At 42.2% G+C, this 17571-nt stretch overlaps 1 protein-coding gene across 23 annotated transcripts in view; it reads left to right on the plus strand.

Annotated features, from left to right (window-relative positions):
* The window catches only part of Kcnma1 (potassium calcium-activated channel subfamily M alpha 1), a 710535-nt gene that overhangs the window by 519547 nt on the left and 173417 nt on the right, over positions 1 to 17571 (plus strand). For all 23 annotated transcript variants that reach the window (XM_076544645.1, XM_076544646.1, XM_076544629.1 and 20 more), the window contains exon 14: positions 1415 to 1570. In XM_076544645.1, the coding sequence (XP_076400760.1) occupies positions 1415 to 1570 (156 nt within the window). The remainder of the gene's footprint in view (positions 1 to 1414; positions 1571 to 17571) is intronic.

The raw sequence follows: 17571 nt of genomic DNA on the forward strand, positions 1-17571 counted from the left end.
TAAAAGAAAGCCTTTTATTATAAGCCAGGCCAATCCTATTCTGGCTCTAAGAACAGAATAGGACAAAACTAATCTTTATATAGCAGTACCTGAGCCATTCAGATGTGATGACTATTCTCTCTCCCTGAGGATGGTGTCCACTGAATCTTGGAGATTTCTGGCTCTTCTTACTGGTTCTCAAAAGATCATTTTGCAGAACGCTCACCTTCTCTTGTCTTCATCCTTTTTCTCTGGCCGTTATTCAATTGGTCACTTTCCCTCTTCAATTTTGACTGTTAAAACTGGATCAAATCCCGTGGAATGAATGTGGTCTGTTCACATAAAATAAAAGGTTCATTTCCTTTGCTCTGGAGACTATTTGTAAGAAGCAGACTTTGGGATTTCTGTGTCATATATCCCATAGCCTCTAATTGAGGTTTGAGTTACCCACCCTTAAATGCTATGTCCCGCTCTCTCTTTCTCTGACTCTCTCTCTCTCTCTCTCTCTCTCTCTCTCTCTCTCTCTCTCTCTCTCTCTCTCTCTCTCTCTTGGATCTGTCTCCTTGTTTCAAATTTATATAATTGATGTTTTAAACATAAGCTATTCCTGACCTTCAAGCCTTGTAACTATCTTCTGTTGTTATTGCTGTTTGTAAATCCCCAAACACTAGAGAACTTCCTGAATTTCAACCTTTTCACTCACTCTGTCACGCATGCCACTGGCAAATAATGGTAAGAATGTGCTTCTAGGTCTGCAAGTTGGGGTCTGATGTCACGGTGGCATCAGACAGTCCATCTGCAAGAGACTGCAGGATGTCTATGCCCTGATGAGTTAGAGGAATGCTCCCTGCACAGTGGCTTCCAGAGAAGCAACATTACCTCCCATTTGTAGAGTTGCGGGTTCTACTCCCCAGCTCCACCCCAGATGTAGTCAGGCAGAAACTTAGCAGGGTGGGGCCAAGAACCTGTGGTTTTGTACATATTACAGGGCGTGCAGGTACCCACTCAAGTTTGGGGTGCCGTTGGTTTGGAGTATTGAGAAGGAAGGAAAGAAATCCAAGAGTACACAGACACAGACATCTGGCAATCTGATACTACTTGAGAACCACTTTAAAAACAAGCTAACTGGACTTCTTAATAACAGGGGCTGGTGTGTCTCACAAGAGAAAAATCTTCTCTGGGTTGAATCTGGCTAAATAACAAACCTGAGAGGAGGATGTGGGCCTGGTGAGTGTAGAAGTAAGGTTGCCAAGGGGCCGCAGTCTGTTGAACAGAAGTGGAGAACCTAGTACCGGGCCTCAGACCCAGGCAGAGGGAAGAAAGGATGAGTTTGGATGACCCAGTGTCCTTGGACAGTGCAGCGGTTCCCAGAGGAGATTTCAGACACTCAGACAAGGAGCAGAACAGGGTCTCATACCTCTTGTTATTCCCACAGGCCCATCTGCTCAACATCCCCAGCTGGAATTGGAAAGAGGGTGATGACGCAATATGCCTCGCGGAGCTCAAGTTGGGTTTCATAGCCCAGAGCTGTCTGGCTCAAGGCCTCTCCACGATGCTTGCCAACCTCTTCTCTATGAGGTCATTCATAAAGGTAACGTCTTGTCTCATTAGAGCACATTAGCCTAGGATTCCATTTGTCGTGGGGTTGAGAAGCGCACAGCTTAAACTCAAAACAGATCGGCGGGCTTTAACTTCTCTGCTTGAGGAGAAATTCCTTGTTACAGATTTGGGAACCAGGCCAGCTCCTTTCAAAATTATGTTTTTATTTTTATTTGGCACATCCATGGCCATTAAATGATTGTTCAAAGCACAATCCTCTCTTTTTTTTAGATAAACCACATGTTTATCTATCAACAAAGCCTCCGCTGTTAAAACAAAAATATGATTTATATACATTCCATATGGCACCGGAGTGCCTAAAGAAAAGAATTATCATTTTCCTCTTTTATATCAAGTGGCTGGTGGACCTCTCACTGTGTGGATAAATGCAGACCATGTGTTTGTGCTGAAGCCCAAACCCCAACAACATAATTCATTTATTTACTTCTGCACAATCAAGGAGGCCAGCAAGGCTGACATGCCATGGTTATTTGAATGGAGAGAGAGAAGAGGAACCGACTCTTCACCCCAAGAGACGTGCAGTCTGGATGTGTTCATCTCCCTGTCAGAGCTCACTGGGCAGCCGCTCCTAGTCTCCAGATGGCTGCTGGACCAACTCAGGGAGGGAGAATGAACTCACTCTGTTCTCCATGGCCCAGGGCCTTGGGTGCCTCTATGAGTCTAGGTGCCCAACTAAGCAAGCTTCTGGAGTGTGGGCAGTCAAGGAAACACACAACATCTATGAATTGTGTTACTTAGAGCTGGCATGTGTCAGGCCTCTGTCCTTCGTACCCATGTCATTGGTGTTATTTAGCCAATAGGTAGTTCTCATAGTATGACATAAAGAATAACTTGTCTTGGACTTACTTCCATAACTGTAGCAGTGCTCATGGTGAATAACATCTCCAGTTAAATAAAGTATGTTCTCTAGTGTTTATTCTGTACCCATAGACCTCAGCTCAGCAGAACTTCAAGTTCAAACCCACTTACAAACAAAGTCACTCTGTGCCTCTAAATGTCTTCTTTAATCCAGGCTGCTTTTGTCCTGCCTAGACGAAACTGAGTGCAGAGAAATGAAAGTAGCAGGGAGGTCTTTGTGGCTGTGTTTGGGGATGGGGCACCAAAGCCAGATGTAGCCAGATGTCTCCCGGGACTCGTCTGTTCAATCCAATCCAAGGAGTCCAGACCTAGGTTAACAAACTGTCACCAAGAGAACAGCCCTGGCTCTTTCAATGGAGCTCTGGCGGTTTTCCTCCAGCAGAGGCTTGCTCATAGGACCCAGCACGTGGTCTGAGGAACTGGGTTCTGCTTCCTTGCGTTGATGTGACATGGGCCTTGGCAGAGCCCCGCCACAGATGGGGCCACTTGACATGCGTATGTTTTGATTTTGTGGTGCCTGCATGGTAACTGGATCTGCCTGTCAAGAAAATTAATAAAATGGATGTGACACTGATTCTTCAGTGTTATTACCAGCAGAGAGAACTTCTGCCTGACTTTCCTCGGGACCCTGACGGGCCTCACCTCTAAAGCCAAGGACGTCCCTTCCAGCTCTACCATTGCCAAGTTCCTATTTAGGAAGAGCCTGTGGGAAAGGCTGGACCCGGCCCTGGTATAACTGAAAACACATTTCCCTCCCAGGGTTATATTACTGCATTATTTCTGTTCAGGGCCAGCTCTGCCATGTTTGGAGGCAGCTCTCTGTATCTGACCTTTTGACATAGAGGTGGTCTTTGTGTTAGAATTTGCTAAGGGCATAGCCTACAAATAACATGACTTCCTTTCCTACATTATAAAATTTAGAGTAAGGACAGTCTCACTTAATGCATTCCCCACTCCGTATTGTAATCTAAGTGTGCATATCTTTCAGTCCTAGAGCCGTCGTCTCTTTTAGGACTTGGTGAAAACCATACTGTTATCCTATCCTTGGTGTCTTTTCTGTGTTATTGCAAAGCATTTGCTTGTTTTGTTTGGGCATGAGTGCAGGTGGAGAAGGGAATTTGTAAATGGATTCTTGTTTACAGAAATCACTGCCTTCCCCAGCGGCCCCATAGCCTATGGTAGAGAATTCCCAGCACTTCCACCTGGAGGACACTTTGGCAATACTTCATCCTTTGGGAACACTTAGTGTTTCTGGAAAGCCAAAGGGAGATGTGAGCTCACCTTCTCCCTTGCCTTGGGCAAACTGTATCTGTTTCCTAGTTCTGCAGATTACAGTATACCCTGCCTCTGCTCGAAGAAGGAAGATGAGCAAGAAGATTCCAGCAGTGTAGCCGGCTCACAGGCAGAAGCACAGTGGCTCTCATCGGGGCCTTTTATTATGTATGGGACTTAAAAGTCCAAAACGCAAGCTAGGAAGGTTGACAGAAGAAAGAGGTGCCACCAGAATACAGAACGTATGAAAGGGGCCCAGACTGGATGAGAAGAAATACATGGGAATAATTACTTCTCCCTCTACCAGTCACTCTCAAAGATCCCAACCCAGGGCCCCCAACCCATCACCCTCTAAAACCTAGTTTTCATTTGGATATGTTACCTCTGAATTGACCTAAATATTTTTGGAATGGATTAATATTTTTAGCCTGCCTTTTTAGGAGTAATGAATTCTTTAACTTTGGTAATTACTGTAGAAAATTTTGGCTTTTTGTCTATTTCCCCCATGGTTACTGATCCTTAATTGATTCCGTTCATGCTTCAATGCATTTCCCCTACTGTTCGGATGTGTTGGTATTTAAATCCACACTAACCATACCTCTGATGCCATTCAGAAAGAGGCCCAGGTTGGTATCCAGGACTCATATAGCTCCTTGGCTGTTTGCAGGGCAGGATAAGCATTTTTTTTCAGCAAGGATTCATTTTCATTCTTGTTGTCCCTTAATCAGAGCCAGCAGATGTTGTGGTGCCTGTGACTTATCTCCTGGCCTGGGACATCCTGTTTACACCCCACCCTCTGATCTCTTTCCACTGGCCTCTCCAATTTCAGGGAGAGTCTCCTTAATGTCTTCTGGAAAGACCAAGACAATGGGCTTGTTTAGCCTTGTCTGCTGTGGCCTCGGCCCACACATTAAGACCATTGATTTGGGAGTTTTGTTCTTGTTTTTTAGTCTATATAGTTTCAACTTCCTGTTCAGCCTATAGAGTTTCAACTTGAGCCTTGAACCTCCATTTTTTAATGAATTGGGCTATTAGTTTTACTAGAAGAAAGTATTCTTGGCATGATGAATTGTGCATTTGTGTACGTGCTAGTTTCCCTATGAAACTGATTGACTCTTAAAATTGCTTCTCATTCAACACTGAAACTTCCAATTAAGGACATTCAACTAGGTCTCTCAATTGCCAGTTATTTTAACTCAGCTGATTTGTTATTTTACACACACATACACACCACAGTGTACCCTGAAGCATGGCGTGTAATCTGCAATTCCTTTATAAAGGGAGTCAGTTATGAGAATGGAGAAAGCATGTAACATTAATGTGGCAGTTTAAAGAAGAAAATGTCCTCCATGATCTCAGAGAGTTGAACACTTGGTCCCCCATTGGTGGTACTGTTTGGGAAGTTTAGAGGAGGTGCAGCCACGCTGCAGGAAGTATGTCACTGGGGGCGGGCTTCGAGAGCTCATAGCCTCACTTCCTTCTGCTTCATTCTCTCTGCATCGTGCTTGTGGTTAAAGAAGGGATCTCTCAGCATCCAGCTTTGGCTGCCATGCCTGCCTATTATAGCCATGCCTCTCCATCATGATGGACTTTCCCCCTGACACTGGAAACCAAATAAATGCTCCCTTTTATAAGTTGTCGTGATCATGATATTCTGTCATGGCAACAGAAAAGTCATACAGTAGAGTTTTGTATTATTTTGTTTTTTTCTTGTTTTATAAGATCTGGAAATCCTGAGTGGATTGTGCTTGGTACTGAGCATAGCAAAGCTTTCTCTGGTGCTCCTTCTATGCCTAAATGGGGAAGCACTGGAGGAGTGTGCTTCATAATCTTCAGACTGCTGACTGGTTGAGGTGGTCTTGGCTAAATACATAAGCCATTGGTTCCTTATTGTTTTTCCTACACAGTGAGGTCAATTTTCATCAATACATAGTTCTGGCACTAGTTGTAATTAAGGGAACCATGGTTTTTTTGTTTTTGTTTTGTTTTTGAGATAAGATCTTACTATGTTACACAGGCAGGCCTTATAATGTTGGACTTAATCCATCTTTCAGCTTCGTCCAGGTATGTGCCACTGTGCCCAAGTGAATCGTTTTAGTATCTTTAGTTTGGATTATATATGTGCACTGGTGAGTGTTTGTACAAGTTCATGTATAAAAATAATCTGGTTTAGGAGCTGGAAATATAAAGATCTTTGAATAATTATCCAAATGCATGGAATTCTAACACTTTTAAAATCTTGAACTTAATACTTTATATTATTTTATTTTATTCTCCTAATGCCATACACAAACTTGGTACTATCATTGGCCACCTCACTTTATGGGGGCAGACACTGTGCAGTCAAAGAAGTTCAGGCATCCACATGAGGGCAGGTAGCATAGAATTGACAAACCCAAGGAATTGGTTCCAGGTTTGTCCTTGAGGATACCAAAAGGAAATAAAGGATGAGATGATTTCTTAGCAAGTATAACCACCGTAGTATGAGACTTAGTTTCTGGGCTTCATTTTATGGAAACCACTGATTCAACAGAGATTCCAGAGGCACATATATCCCAACACACAAAGTACTGATGTACTTATGTGCTTATGGCTTGGAAGCACTGCTAAGATTCAGGAAGCCTCTCTTCTGATGGGGAATGGGTGGACACATGTTTACATAGCTCTATCAATGAGGCCTGTTCACCTTTCTCTCTGGCCAGCTCTGTAAGGGCCACAGTCAATGCATCAGACTGGCTCACTTAGATTAGACCATGAGAGATCAAGAAAGGACTAGGCTCTCTAAAGGACTGGTTTAAGAAGGTTCTTCTGGGAAAAGGCAAGTGAACCAGGGCTCTCTGGCAAAATAGAACCAATTGTGTATGTGATGTGTGAATGTGTATGTATATACATGTAGTCATGTGTCATATAATGACATTTCATTCAGTGGCAGACTCAGTATACAGTAGGAGTCCCATGTGTGGTGATGTCATTCTCATCTTGGTTTTTATAAGTACATTCTTTGATGTTTACAAGATGAAATTATCTACTAAAGCCTTTTTCACTTGTGTCCCCATCATTAATCAATGCATGCCTCTATCATTATATATATAAAACAAATAGAGGGAGATACTGATTACAACAGGTTGATTAACTTGGCATGAAAACTGAGTCACAATATCTGCACTGGAACTGCTGGGGAGCTGCAGGGATAGTGTCAATCAGTTTGAAATAGGGAGGCTTACTATAGGTTTCCATCCAGATATAAAGTTGGGAAGAGACCCACGTCCCAGTTCAAGACCATAAAGCAGAGAGAACAGATTTCTAATGACTCCTAGTTTGTGTTCCATCAGAGCTTCTGATGCTCTGGATATGACCCACCCACAGTGGGAAGGTAACTTCCTTTACTCCACCACCTCAAATACTAATCTCATTCAGAAACACCTTCACAGCTGTGTCTAGAACAATAACCAAGTATCTGGGAACTTCATGACCCAATCAAGTTAACATAGACAATTAGCTGTCACAGCCACCCACTCTTCCTTCCTGAAGGGCCTAAACTCTACAGCCAGTGTATAGGTCAGCATGCCAGAAGCATAGCTCATCCTTTTGTGGGAATGTGGGGATTGTCAGGATCTCTGTTCAGGCCAGAGTTGCAGGTGAGAAGGAGATAAGGTGATCAAGGAGCAAATGCTAAGAAAGAGTTTCTCTCGGGACATAAACCCAACTAGTTGACGATTGTGATTTATAAATGCTGCTGACTCCACTACCCGTGGGTGATGTCTCTCAAAGTATAAATGGCTTCACGAGAATGGGATGTCGTCACAGAGTCTCATCCGTGGAAAGCAGTTCCCAATACAGCTACTCTTACATCTTTAGGAATATAAAATATTCTAATAGCCTTTCGATATTTCACAGATTTATGACTCCAGTTACAACCCAGCAATATCCATGCAGCTGTCACTCAGCATTCCCCTTTGAATGGCGCATATCCTCTCAGATGTAGCATTTCCAGACTTGAATCCCTGTTCTTGTCTGTGAGACTGCCCTGCTCCGTGTCATCACTCACAACCGACAATGCCATCCTTCCTAATACTCAGCTTTGGAGTCATCTTAGACTTCCCTCCCCCACCCCTCCTCAAGCTCCAGATTAAATTCGGCATGCCACCTTGATTGGACTTTGAAAACAGTCCCCAAATCTGAGAACTTCCCACCAACTTCGTTTTTACTGCTAGATCCAAAGAACCACCATCTTGTAGATACCAGCCTTCTAGATGTTCAAGTCTAGACTCTTCATGTTTTCTCAGTCTTTTCAAGCATGAATCAGCACATGCCAGCCTTTTGCATAAGTCTACCCATGTCATCCAATCTTCTCAAAACCAAAACTGTAGCCTTGTCTGGCAGGTGCTAAGCAGCCAGGTTCCCGTGATCTTGCTGAGCCCAGTGTCCCAAGTGTTATCCGGAACCTTGTGTCCCTCACATTCCCTATACTGGCTGAGGACTTGTACTTGTTGTGTACTCTCCATCAAGAGTGTTCTATCCCTAAGCAAATGCTTGACCTCTATCAAACTCTTCTTGTCTTTGCTCAAAATAAAATTCTCAGTGAGACCGTCTTCAAAAACATCAGAATATCTCTTTTTTGGTAAAGAGATTAAAAACAAACTTTTAATTATAGTATGCAAACAGAAAGGGTATTTGTAATAAATGTTTAATTTGTTAAATATACATCACCTCAACACTCCCATGTATCCAGGGCACAGATTAAGAAACAGAACATTATTGGTACCCTAAGAATTCTCACTTATTTTCTAAGTCAGGTAATTGGCTCTGTTTCTGAATCATCTAGTGGAGAATTTACATCTCTATCACATTGAACTCTCCAGTCTATAAAGATTGTACAGCACCTTTTTGTTTTTTGTTTTTTGTTTTGTTGTTTTGTTTTTCTTGTGGTACTCTGAACCAAACCTAAGGCCTTGCACATGCTAGGTAGGCGCACCCTGCCACTAAACTCCACAGCCAATAGATTTTTTTTTTGAGACAGGGTCTTATTATATACTTTGGGTTAGTCTCCAGCTCATAATCTTCCGCTTCTACCTCCTGAGTGCTAAGACTACAGGCATGCACCAGCATCCCCCTCAGTACACCATCTAGTAAGGGGCACTTGGTGTTTCAGTTGCTTCTCTGGCCAATTTTAGGACAATCAAGAAGAAACTAAGTTTAGAACATTTTCTGGGGCTTTGTGGGTTGCTTAGTGGGCAGATGTCACATGTTCCCTTGTTCTCTAGGAAGGATATAGGTGTTCTTCTCTCCCTAGGGTGATAAAACATGTGGTAAAACAGCCGAATGCCATTTTAGAAATCTCCATTACCCTAGGCTGCACACTCCATACACACAGGTCTCCTTTATATTCCTGGCTTTGTCTATTTGTCTACACCCTGGCTATGGCATTTTTCCTTTTTATTTCTCTTTTTCCTCCTTCATAAAATGGAGACACTGTTAAGCCAGGGCTACTTGCCGGAGCCTTACTAACTAGCTAGCTACAGATTGGTAGCAGGTGCTCAATCAATGTATCTTAGATAAATGAACGAATAGACTTCAGCTTAGCCTAGCAAGCCTGTGTTATAGATAGCTGAGTGTGGGGCCCAGACTAACAGGGACTTACAATTTGGTATAATTTGGGTTCTGAAATGTCTTCCTCTGCTACTGTATGCGGTTCACTGGCCCAATTAAAGAGCTTCAGCTCAGCATAGAAGCTTGAAATGCAAAGCTTTATAATCCTTGGCAAGGCTTGCAAAGAAGCTGGTTAGATTTGGTTATAAACCATCTTGACTGCCAGAAAATATAGTCAGTGTGTTGTTTAAATTCACAAATCAAAATAAACACCCCCTAAATTGAAATACATTTGCTAAATCTCTATCCCATTTGGGCCAGCATGATCATGCATCTTTTCCTTCCCTTCCTATTTTAGTCTCTTTAGATCAGAGGCCTTGCCACAAGATGTTACCTCCTCCAGCATCACCATCACTGCCCATGATCTCTCACGCCCAACTTACAGTTGAGTAACTTCCATGCAAACTATTTCAAATAAAGAGAGAAGCAATCCATGAGCTATTAACAGGGATTCCATTCCCCGATGGCCCTGGTAATTTCTAGAACATTGAATTAAGGAGTTCTCAGACCTTTACAAATTCTCAAGGCAAACATTATTAGCAAAGAGAAGGCCGTGCAGCATGTAAAAAGATTGCCAGAAAATGTCAATGGAACTTCTGAATAAAATGAAAGAAGCTTCCACCCTCTCTCCAGCTTCACCCACTCCCTCCCTCTAACATGATTAGAAAGTCATTTCATGTGTCTTATGTGCTCGGTCAGTCAAAGGCAAACCTATATGATTGATGGTGACAGGGAACACATTTAACTCATTATTCTTTACTTTGCAGCAAAATGATTTGTGTAAACTGTCTGCCTAGCATTAAAGGTAAAACAAACTCAGAAACCCCAAAATGTTATATTTTCATCTAATATTTTCCTTTTGGTTTTATAGCTGTAATCGCATATGGATTCTTTTATTTCGTTCTTGGCGTGGTCTGAACAAAGGGGAAGGCAGGGCAGAAAGATTACATAACACACACACAGAGTCCTCGCTCAGGGAGTGTGGAGCCATGAAAGCCACGACAGTCAGGACTTAATGTGACAACCCAGGAGAAGCTGTGGTTCTCTCTGGCCCTCATCATCTACCAGGATGTTGTCACTGATATGCAATGAGGAGCATCTCCTTGATCAAGCCTGTTGACATTCAACAGAGCCCTTTCAGAAACTATCGGCCCTCAATTAATTGCATGTGTTTCTATGTACAGCTCGTCATCACAGGCTTTGTCCACCTGACTTCCCTGCTCTTCCAGCTGCTGCCTCCTCTTCTATTCCTCCTCTTCCTCTCTTCCTCTTCCTTTTCTTTCTCCTTCTCACCTCCCCCTACTGTTAGTAATAATTCAAGCAAGAAATCTCCAAACAAGTTTAATGATTTATTATTATTATTTACTTTTAAGTTTGTGTGCATGCCTGACTGCATTTGCACCAAGTGTGTGTGTGCGTGTGCGTGTGCATGTGCGTGCATTGCCCACAAAGGCTAGAGAATGGAGGAGATCAGATCTCCTGGAGTTGGAGTTATGGGTGCCTGTGAGTTTCCAATATGGGTGCTCAGAACTAAGCTCAGGTCCTTTGCAAGAGCAGCTAGTGCTTTTCAATGCTGAGCCATCCCTCCAGCCACAAGACAAACATTTTTACTGAAATTAATTCTTATTTCACCAGAAGACTAAGCATTTTTTTTCAATGATACATAGAAAACCTGCTAAGCACAAAGTAGCTAAAATCTCTGACCGGAAGGAAGCGACTCAGGGTTGGTCTTTGTTTGAGAGTGAGAAATCACTGAAGCCTCTCACTCTGGGCTGTCCAGCTGGGTAGGGAATGGTAGAGCTAGGGCTAGCCCTTCACCAAATGATGCTAACTCATTTCTTCACCCACTAGTCTATACTGCTTCCCCTAGAGAAGTGTCTCAATCGCAAACACTGCTCACTTTTATGTTCAAATCAATAGCTTCTAAGAATAGAAATTACTTGGCAATGTTTGTAAGAGTAGTATCCTAGACTTTCTATCAACTCTGTCAAACTATGCAATCTAAAAATTAAAATAGTTTCTGGGATAGAGGGATGGTACTGCATTTAGGAGGACATGCTCTTCTTGCAGAGGACCTGGGCTCAGGTTCCAGCACCCATATTGGGCAGCTCAAAAAAAAAAAAAAGTCTGTAACTCCAGTTCCAGGGTGTCTGATGCCCTCCGGCTTCTGTGGACACTGCACATAGATGGTATACATAGAGGCAGGCAGGCGCTCTCGCACATACACAGAAATAGGATTTCAGAATAAGACAGTTCTCAAAGTAGGAGACTCATATTCTTTCTCCTTTCCTATGTGGTACATTAGTGTGAAGATGACCCAGGAATGTGTGTCTTCTGAGACTATGATGGGAATATGGGGGCGGGGGGGTTGTTAAGTGGTTTACCAAACAGAAAGAGGGTTTGGTGATCTATTTGTTGAGAGGGGAGCGTGTAAGAAAGATAAAAACCCTGGTGCTGACCATCTGTACAAGGGTGAGTGTGGAGTGTGTCGGAGGGCAGCACAGGAGACTTCCAGCACGCGGAAAGATGTCAGGAAAGGGGGAGCCGGAGCTGGCAGGGTTAGTGTAACAAAAAGCGAAAAAGAAATTTTCTAGGAGAAAAAAATTGTGTCCAGCCCTGATCCTCTCAGAGCTCTTCTGATCATAATAAAAGAATTCAAGTGACTCAGACAGTTTGGGGGGCAGGGGGTGAAGCTGTAAAGAAAGAATCCCCAACGTTAGTGGAGAAATCTACTTGCTAGACCCAGCATTTCTTTGGCTGTTTTCCATTACAGGAAAAATCTTTAAGTATGTGGTCCCATAAGGACTCGGGAATGACTCCTCTCATCCAAGTCCAGTGCCACATAGTTTAACACATATGTGTCGAGCCATATATCACCTCATTACAGAATACAGAGTCCTTTCAAATCCCCACATTCCCTTATGTTTCACTCTTACTTTAGGGGTCACAAATTAAGACTCCCTTAACCCTTAGCCTCTGAGGCAGTGATCCATTCTCTTTCAGGGCAGGTCCATGTTTTCCAGTGAGTCTTACACTAGTGTCATGCAACAGATTCCTTGTCTTTCAGAATCTTTTTGGGTTTTGTTTGTTTGTTTTTGGTATCAAGGATATCAAGGTATCAAGACCTCATTCCTCTTGATTATGAATGATATGGCATTTCTGTGGATGTACAAGAGTTATGGAAGAAGGAAAGCAATTAGCTGTTCCTGGGCTTTTTTTCTTTATTGGGGGGTGGATAATAAGAAGAGTTGACTTCAATATTTGTATGGAAGTTAGTGTGAGTAAATGTCTAGAAATAGAATTTCCGGTTTATAAGATAAGTTTCTTTTTTACTTGAAAAGAAATTGTCAAACCATTAGCCACAAGTCTGTACCATTTGTATCCCCTCCAACTGAGCCCAAGTCAAAGCATCCTTCTTTAAGTTTTTCTGGCCTGGATTTTTGTCACAGCTGTGAGAAAAATTAATACAGGTGTGTACTCAGCCTGCTATAGTTTGGCCCAAGAATTATCTGAAGTGTGCTGCTTAATTTCCAGTATGGGGTCCAAAGGGTCCCATATCTTTTCCCAAATTTTAGAATATTTGTACACACATGCTGAAATATCTTTGGGTGAGATTCAAACCAAACCACAAAATTCACTTATGTTTGACATGTATTTTACATGTATGACCCAAAGGGAATTTTATACAGTTGTCAATTGATTCTGAACATGAGTTTCATGGGGTAGATTTTATGTTTCTTCTTGTGATATCATGCCAGTGTTACAAATTTTTCAGATTTTGGAGTGCTTTGGAGTTTTGCAGATTAAGAATGTTTAACCTGTGAACATTTGCACTATTGAGTTCTTTTGATGAACTTACTGGTTCCCTGTAAAATGTTCTCTTGATTTATCCTTGTTAAGTTCCCTCATTTTAAAGACTAGTTCGGATTTTGGTTTCTATAGGCACTAAACATTTTATTTTGTAATGCTTTGTTGAAAAGGTCTATCTCCCCTTTTCTTTGGGCTGAGGCTCAGAACCAGGGCCTCAAACATGCCAGGCAGGTATTCCATCTCTGAACTGTATTCCCCACCCCAGATGTGCATCCCTTCCCTTTTGATTTCAGTTGAACCCAGCTACATCATGAAACTCTAAGTGATTTCCTTTTATATACCCCATAAATAGGTCAGTTTTAAAAGTCTATTCTGTGAATTTTTGTTAATCCATGGGTTGTGTTAAACCATTTATTTATGAGTCAAAAAACAGTGTATTTGAATTTGATCTTAATATTTTATTAGTTGTTTTTTGATTCCTATGTTTTAGCCCTCCTCTTTCATGTCTTATTTGAGGTTATTTGGATACTGTCTTGTGAGCTATTTTAATTAATTTATTAGTAAAGTTAATAAATATGAAGACTGTATACCCATCTTTAATAATAGTATACATAAACATTACATGTCTTGTGTAGCTACTTTATAGACCAGCCCTGCTATTATTAATGACTGTTTTTATTCCAGGATTTTAATCCCCTATTTTATCTGTGGTATTTCTCTAGCATACTTAGCTTGCATACATTTACCTATTGAAATGAAATATAGAAACTTTATCAGTCTGACCCCTTATCATCCCCATTAGCATGGTATTGTGTTGTGCATCATGTAGTTGGATGGTGTTGTACAATGTATCAAGCATCAAATGCGGTCATTGGTAGTGATCCCAAAGCTTGCGATTTCCAGGTTTATATGTGTATTGCTGGTGGTCCAGCTCTTCTGCTGTCATTCCCACTCTATCAGCTTTGACAGTGAGTTCTGTGTGAGCCTCTCCAGGCAGCCAATGCTGGCCTGTAGGGCAGCCTCATTCCTGGAGAACACTTTTAGTGGAGATAGAATTCTGCATTCACAGTTCTTCTCTTCCAGCACCATGATAAATGTTCTTGTTTCCTTGGTTTCTGGTGAGAAGTCCTTAGTTGCCTGACTCCTGTAAGCCCATGGGGTAGCTTTCCTCTGGATGCCCCCAGAGCATCTCTTTCCCTAGTTATCTATTGTGTCTATAATGTGACTGAGATTATTGAAATGCTAGCCTTGTCTTTTGGTGAAACTCTGTTTTGTTCTTCCCCGTACCAATCCTCCCCCCTTTCCCTCCTACAAGTTTCATATCATGAATGATGGATCTTTTTTTTTATGTTCCACAAGACTCAAACTTCATTTGAATTATTTTTCAAGTCTTCATTCTATCAAAACCATCAAGTGAATATTTTAGTGATGATAGTTTTCAATTCTGGATTTTCTATTAGATTCTTTCTTAACATTTATTTATTTGATTGTTTATTCAATCATTCGTGTGTGTGTGTGTGTGTGTGTGTGTGTGTGTGTGTGTGTGTGTCTTGAGTGCAAGTATGTACACAAAGGCCAGATGAGGCAATGAGTGTCTTTCTTTGTCACTCTGTACCTATTTTGTTTGAGGCATAGTCTCTCCCTGAACCTGGAGTTCATGGTTTCTGTATAGGCTGGAATGTAGCCTATACAAAAGGCCCCAGGTTCCTCCTGTCTCTGCCCCTTAAGATCTTACATGGGACATCCAGCTTGTTACATGGTGCCGGGATTTGAACTCTAGTTCTTATAAGCCATCTCTCTATCCAGCCCCGATTCTTGTCTTTCTTTACTATGGGTTTTTGTCTTTATGTTTTATTTTATTTTACAAATGTGATCTCCTTTAGAGCATTTCTATGAGTAGTGCATTGCATTGTCAGCTCATTCCAGTATCTTTTGTCATGGAAATACTGACGTCTGCCAATTGTCTTCCCATGAAAGCTGAAATTTTTCTTGGTTATTCTTACTCCTTATTTTATCCTAGACATTTTTATTATTTTATCATCAACCTCTGAATCTTGTGAAGTCCTGGTCAGCATCTAATTGAGTTTGATTTAGGCTACAAGTGCTTTGTGAATTCCAGCTTTGTATTTGATTTTAAATTTTTAGCTCTGCTATTTGGATCTGTCCTGTGTTGGCTTTAGGCTGTGGGTGGTGGTTTACCTCTCAAAGCTGCATCTATAGTGAAAAGTAGGTTCTTCCCAGACACAGTATAGGGTAAACCCATGAGTTCAGAAAATTCTAAGGAGCTGCTTTTCCAAGCTCTTTCTCTCTGATCTCTGCCATGCTTCCGATTCCATGTGTCCTTTCTTCCTTGATGCTATAGCCAGGAAATGGGTGAGATTTTGGATATTCTGCATTGTATACTTTCTACATCCATGTCTGCATTTGGGGTTGAGTAGTAGAAAGAGAGACAAGAAGTAACAGTCCTTCATTTTCATTCTCTTGGGACCAAGGTCCTATGGAAGCCTTGGCTACTTCCTTTAACCTTCTTCTGGCTTGTATTGCCACACCTGCAGCTCTTCCCTTTGGATGACCTGGGTTCAAGGCACAAAAATAAGTAGCTGGTAAGAATGGGAAAACAACATTGACCTCCCCCATTCTCTCTGAGTATGAGTCATTCATTCCCTTTTGTGTTCCCATAACCACAACGGAGATATCTAGAACTTTCTCTGTCCACAGTATGGTGGCAACTTTCAGGTTTCGAATTGCCTTTAAGTCAGTCCAGAGGATGCCAGGGGGAATGATGGCAATGCGCTGTTGCTTTGGTGGTATTTGCAACTGCAGTCTGCTTCCTAAGCCTCCTCGCTATCGCGTATTGCTCAGAGTCTTGAAGTAGAAGCTCAGGTGTTTTGTCTGAGACTTACTGTGGCGTTCATTGCAAGTAGGCTGTGTTTACAACATCTCACAAAGGACTAGGAACTCACCTGTCTCTTCAGAGACTGCTCTTGCTTTGTCCTGTGCCTCTAAAACAATGAGAATATTGCCTCTTGTGCATCAACACTACCTATTCCAGCATGTCAGTAATCATTCTCTTTGGGGAGAGCTTGAACTAATCCACCTTTGGACAGAGGCTGTGAATATCAAAACGTGATAAGCTCCTGGACAGGTGGCAGCAAGGTATCTCCTGGTAGAACAATGTGGGATGGCTGTTTCAACTGCAAACCCATTTGGCTGACTTAGAGAAATGTTGGGACATCAGTAAAAAGGTGCTGAGATCAATTTAAGTATCCATCTGCCATCTTGAAAAATGGCATTCCATAAAACCTTTCAACTGGGGATATTTTTTGTAGTTTTTACCATTAACTGCCACATGTATTTCATGGCAACAAGAGTGATACGGTCCCCTTGGTTGGTATTTCAAGTTCACAGAGATACTGATGTCCTGTCTTGAGGACAGTAGCCTGTGCACACTAGGAGATGGAAAGTGGATGGAATGAATTGTGAGTTAGAAATACGACTTCTTTTTTTTTTTTTTTTTCTTTTTTTTTTTTTTTTGGTTTTTCGAGACAGGGTTTCTCTGTGTAGCTTTGCGCCTTTCCTGGGACTCACTTGGTAGCCCAGGCTGGCCTCGAACTCACAGAGATCCGCCTGGCTCTGCCTCCCGAGTGCTGGGATTAAAGGCGTGCGCCACCACCGCCCGGCAGAAATACGACTTCTTATTTTTTCCATATCCTGTTTATAGACAGGCTATTTCTGTCCACTGAGAAGTAGCATGCCTCTGTGCCCATAGAATCTGCTGTATAAGAGGTCTCACTGTTCTCACTCTGTATGCTGGTTTCTCTCTCATCACTGTGACCAAATACCCAACAGAAACAAACTATTGTTCAGCTTATGGTTTCTGAAGGTTCAGTCCCTATTTGCTTGGTTCTGTGTGAGCAGACAGGACTTAATGGGGGAAGGAACATACTGTGGAGAAGTGTTCACTGTGTGGCTGACAAGGAAGCATATGATACAACAGGAAGTAGCTATGGATAATACTCCCCCAAGAGCCCTTCCCCAGTGATATACTTCTTCAGACAGGCCTCACAGCTCAAAGTCTTGACAACCTCCCCCCAAACATCCTCAACAGCTGGGAACGAGGTGTTCACCAACATGAGAATGGGGTGATATTTCATATTTAATCCATCCACAGTCCTTCCACAGCTGTCTCTGCTTGTTCCTAGCTTCCATGTTTATAGCAATTGTCTTTAGGACAGTGAGTCCATCCCTTCCACTTCCTTTTGCTTTCGTTTAAGGGCTTTGCTCTGCTTCCTTGTTTCAGCTAGCATTTCTTTGCCAATGAGAAGGCCAGCTCCATTACAGATAGGTGTTTTCCCTTTTTCTTTAGTAGGTTAGCAAAGGAAA

Source organism: Peromyscus maniculatus, chromosome 9 (genome assembly GCF_049852395.1).
Source record: "Peromyscus maniculatus bairdii isolate BWxNUB_F1_BW_parent chromosome 9, HU_Pman_BW_mat_3.1, whole genome shotgun sequence".
Taxonomy (NCBI): Eukaryota; Metazoa; Chordata; class Mammalia; order Rodentia; family Cricetidae; genus Peromyscus; species Peromyscus maniculatus.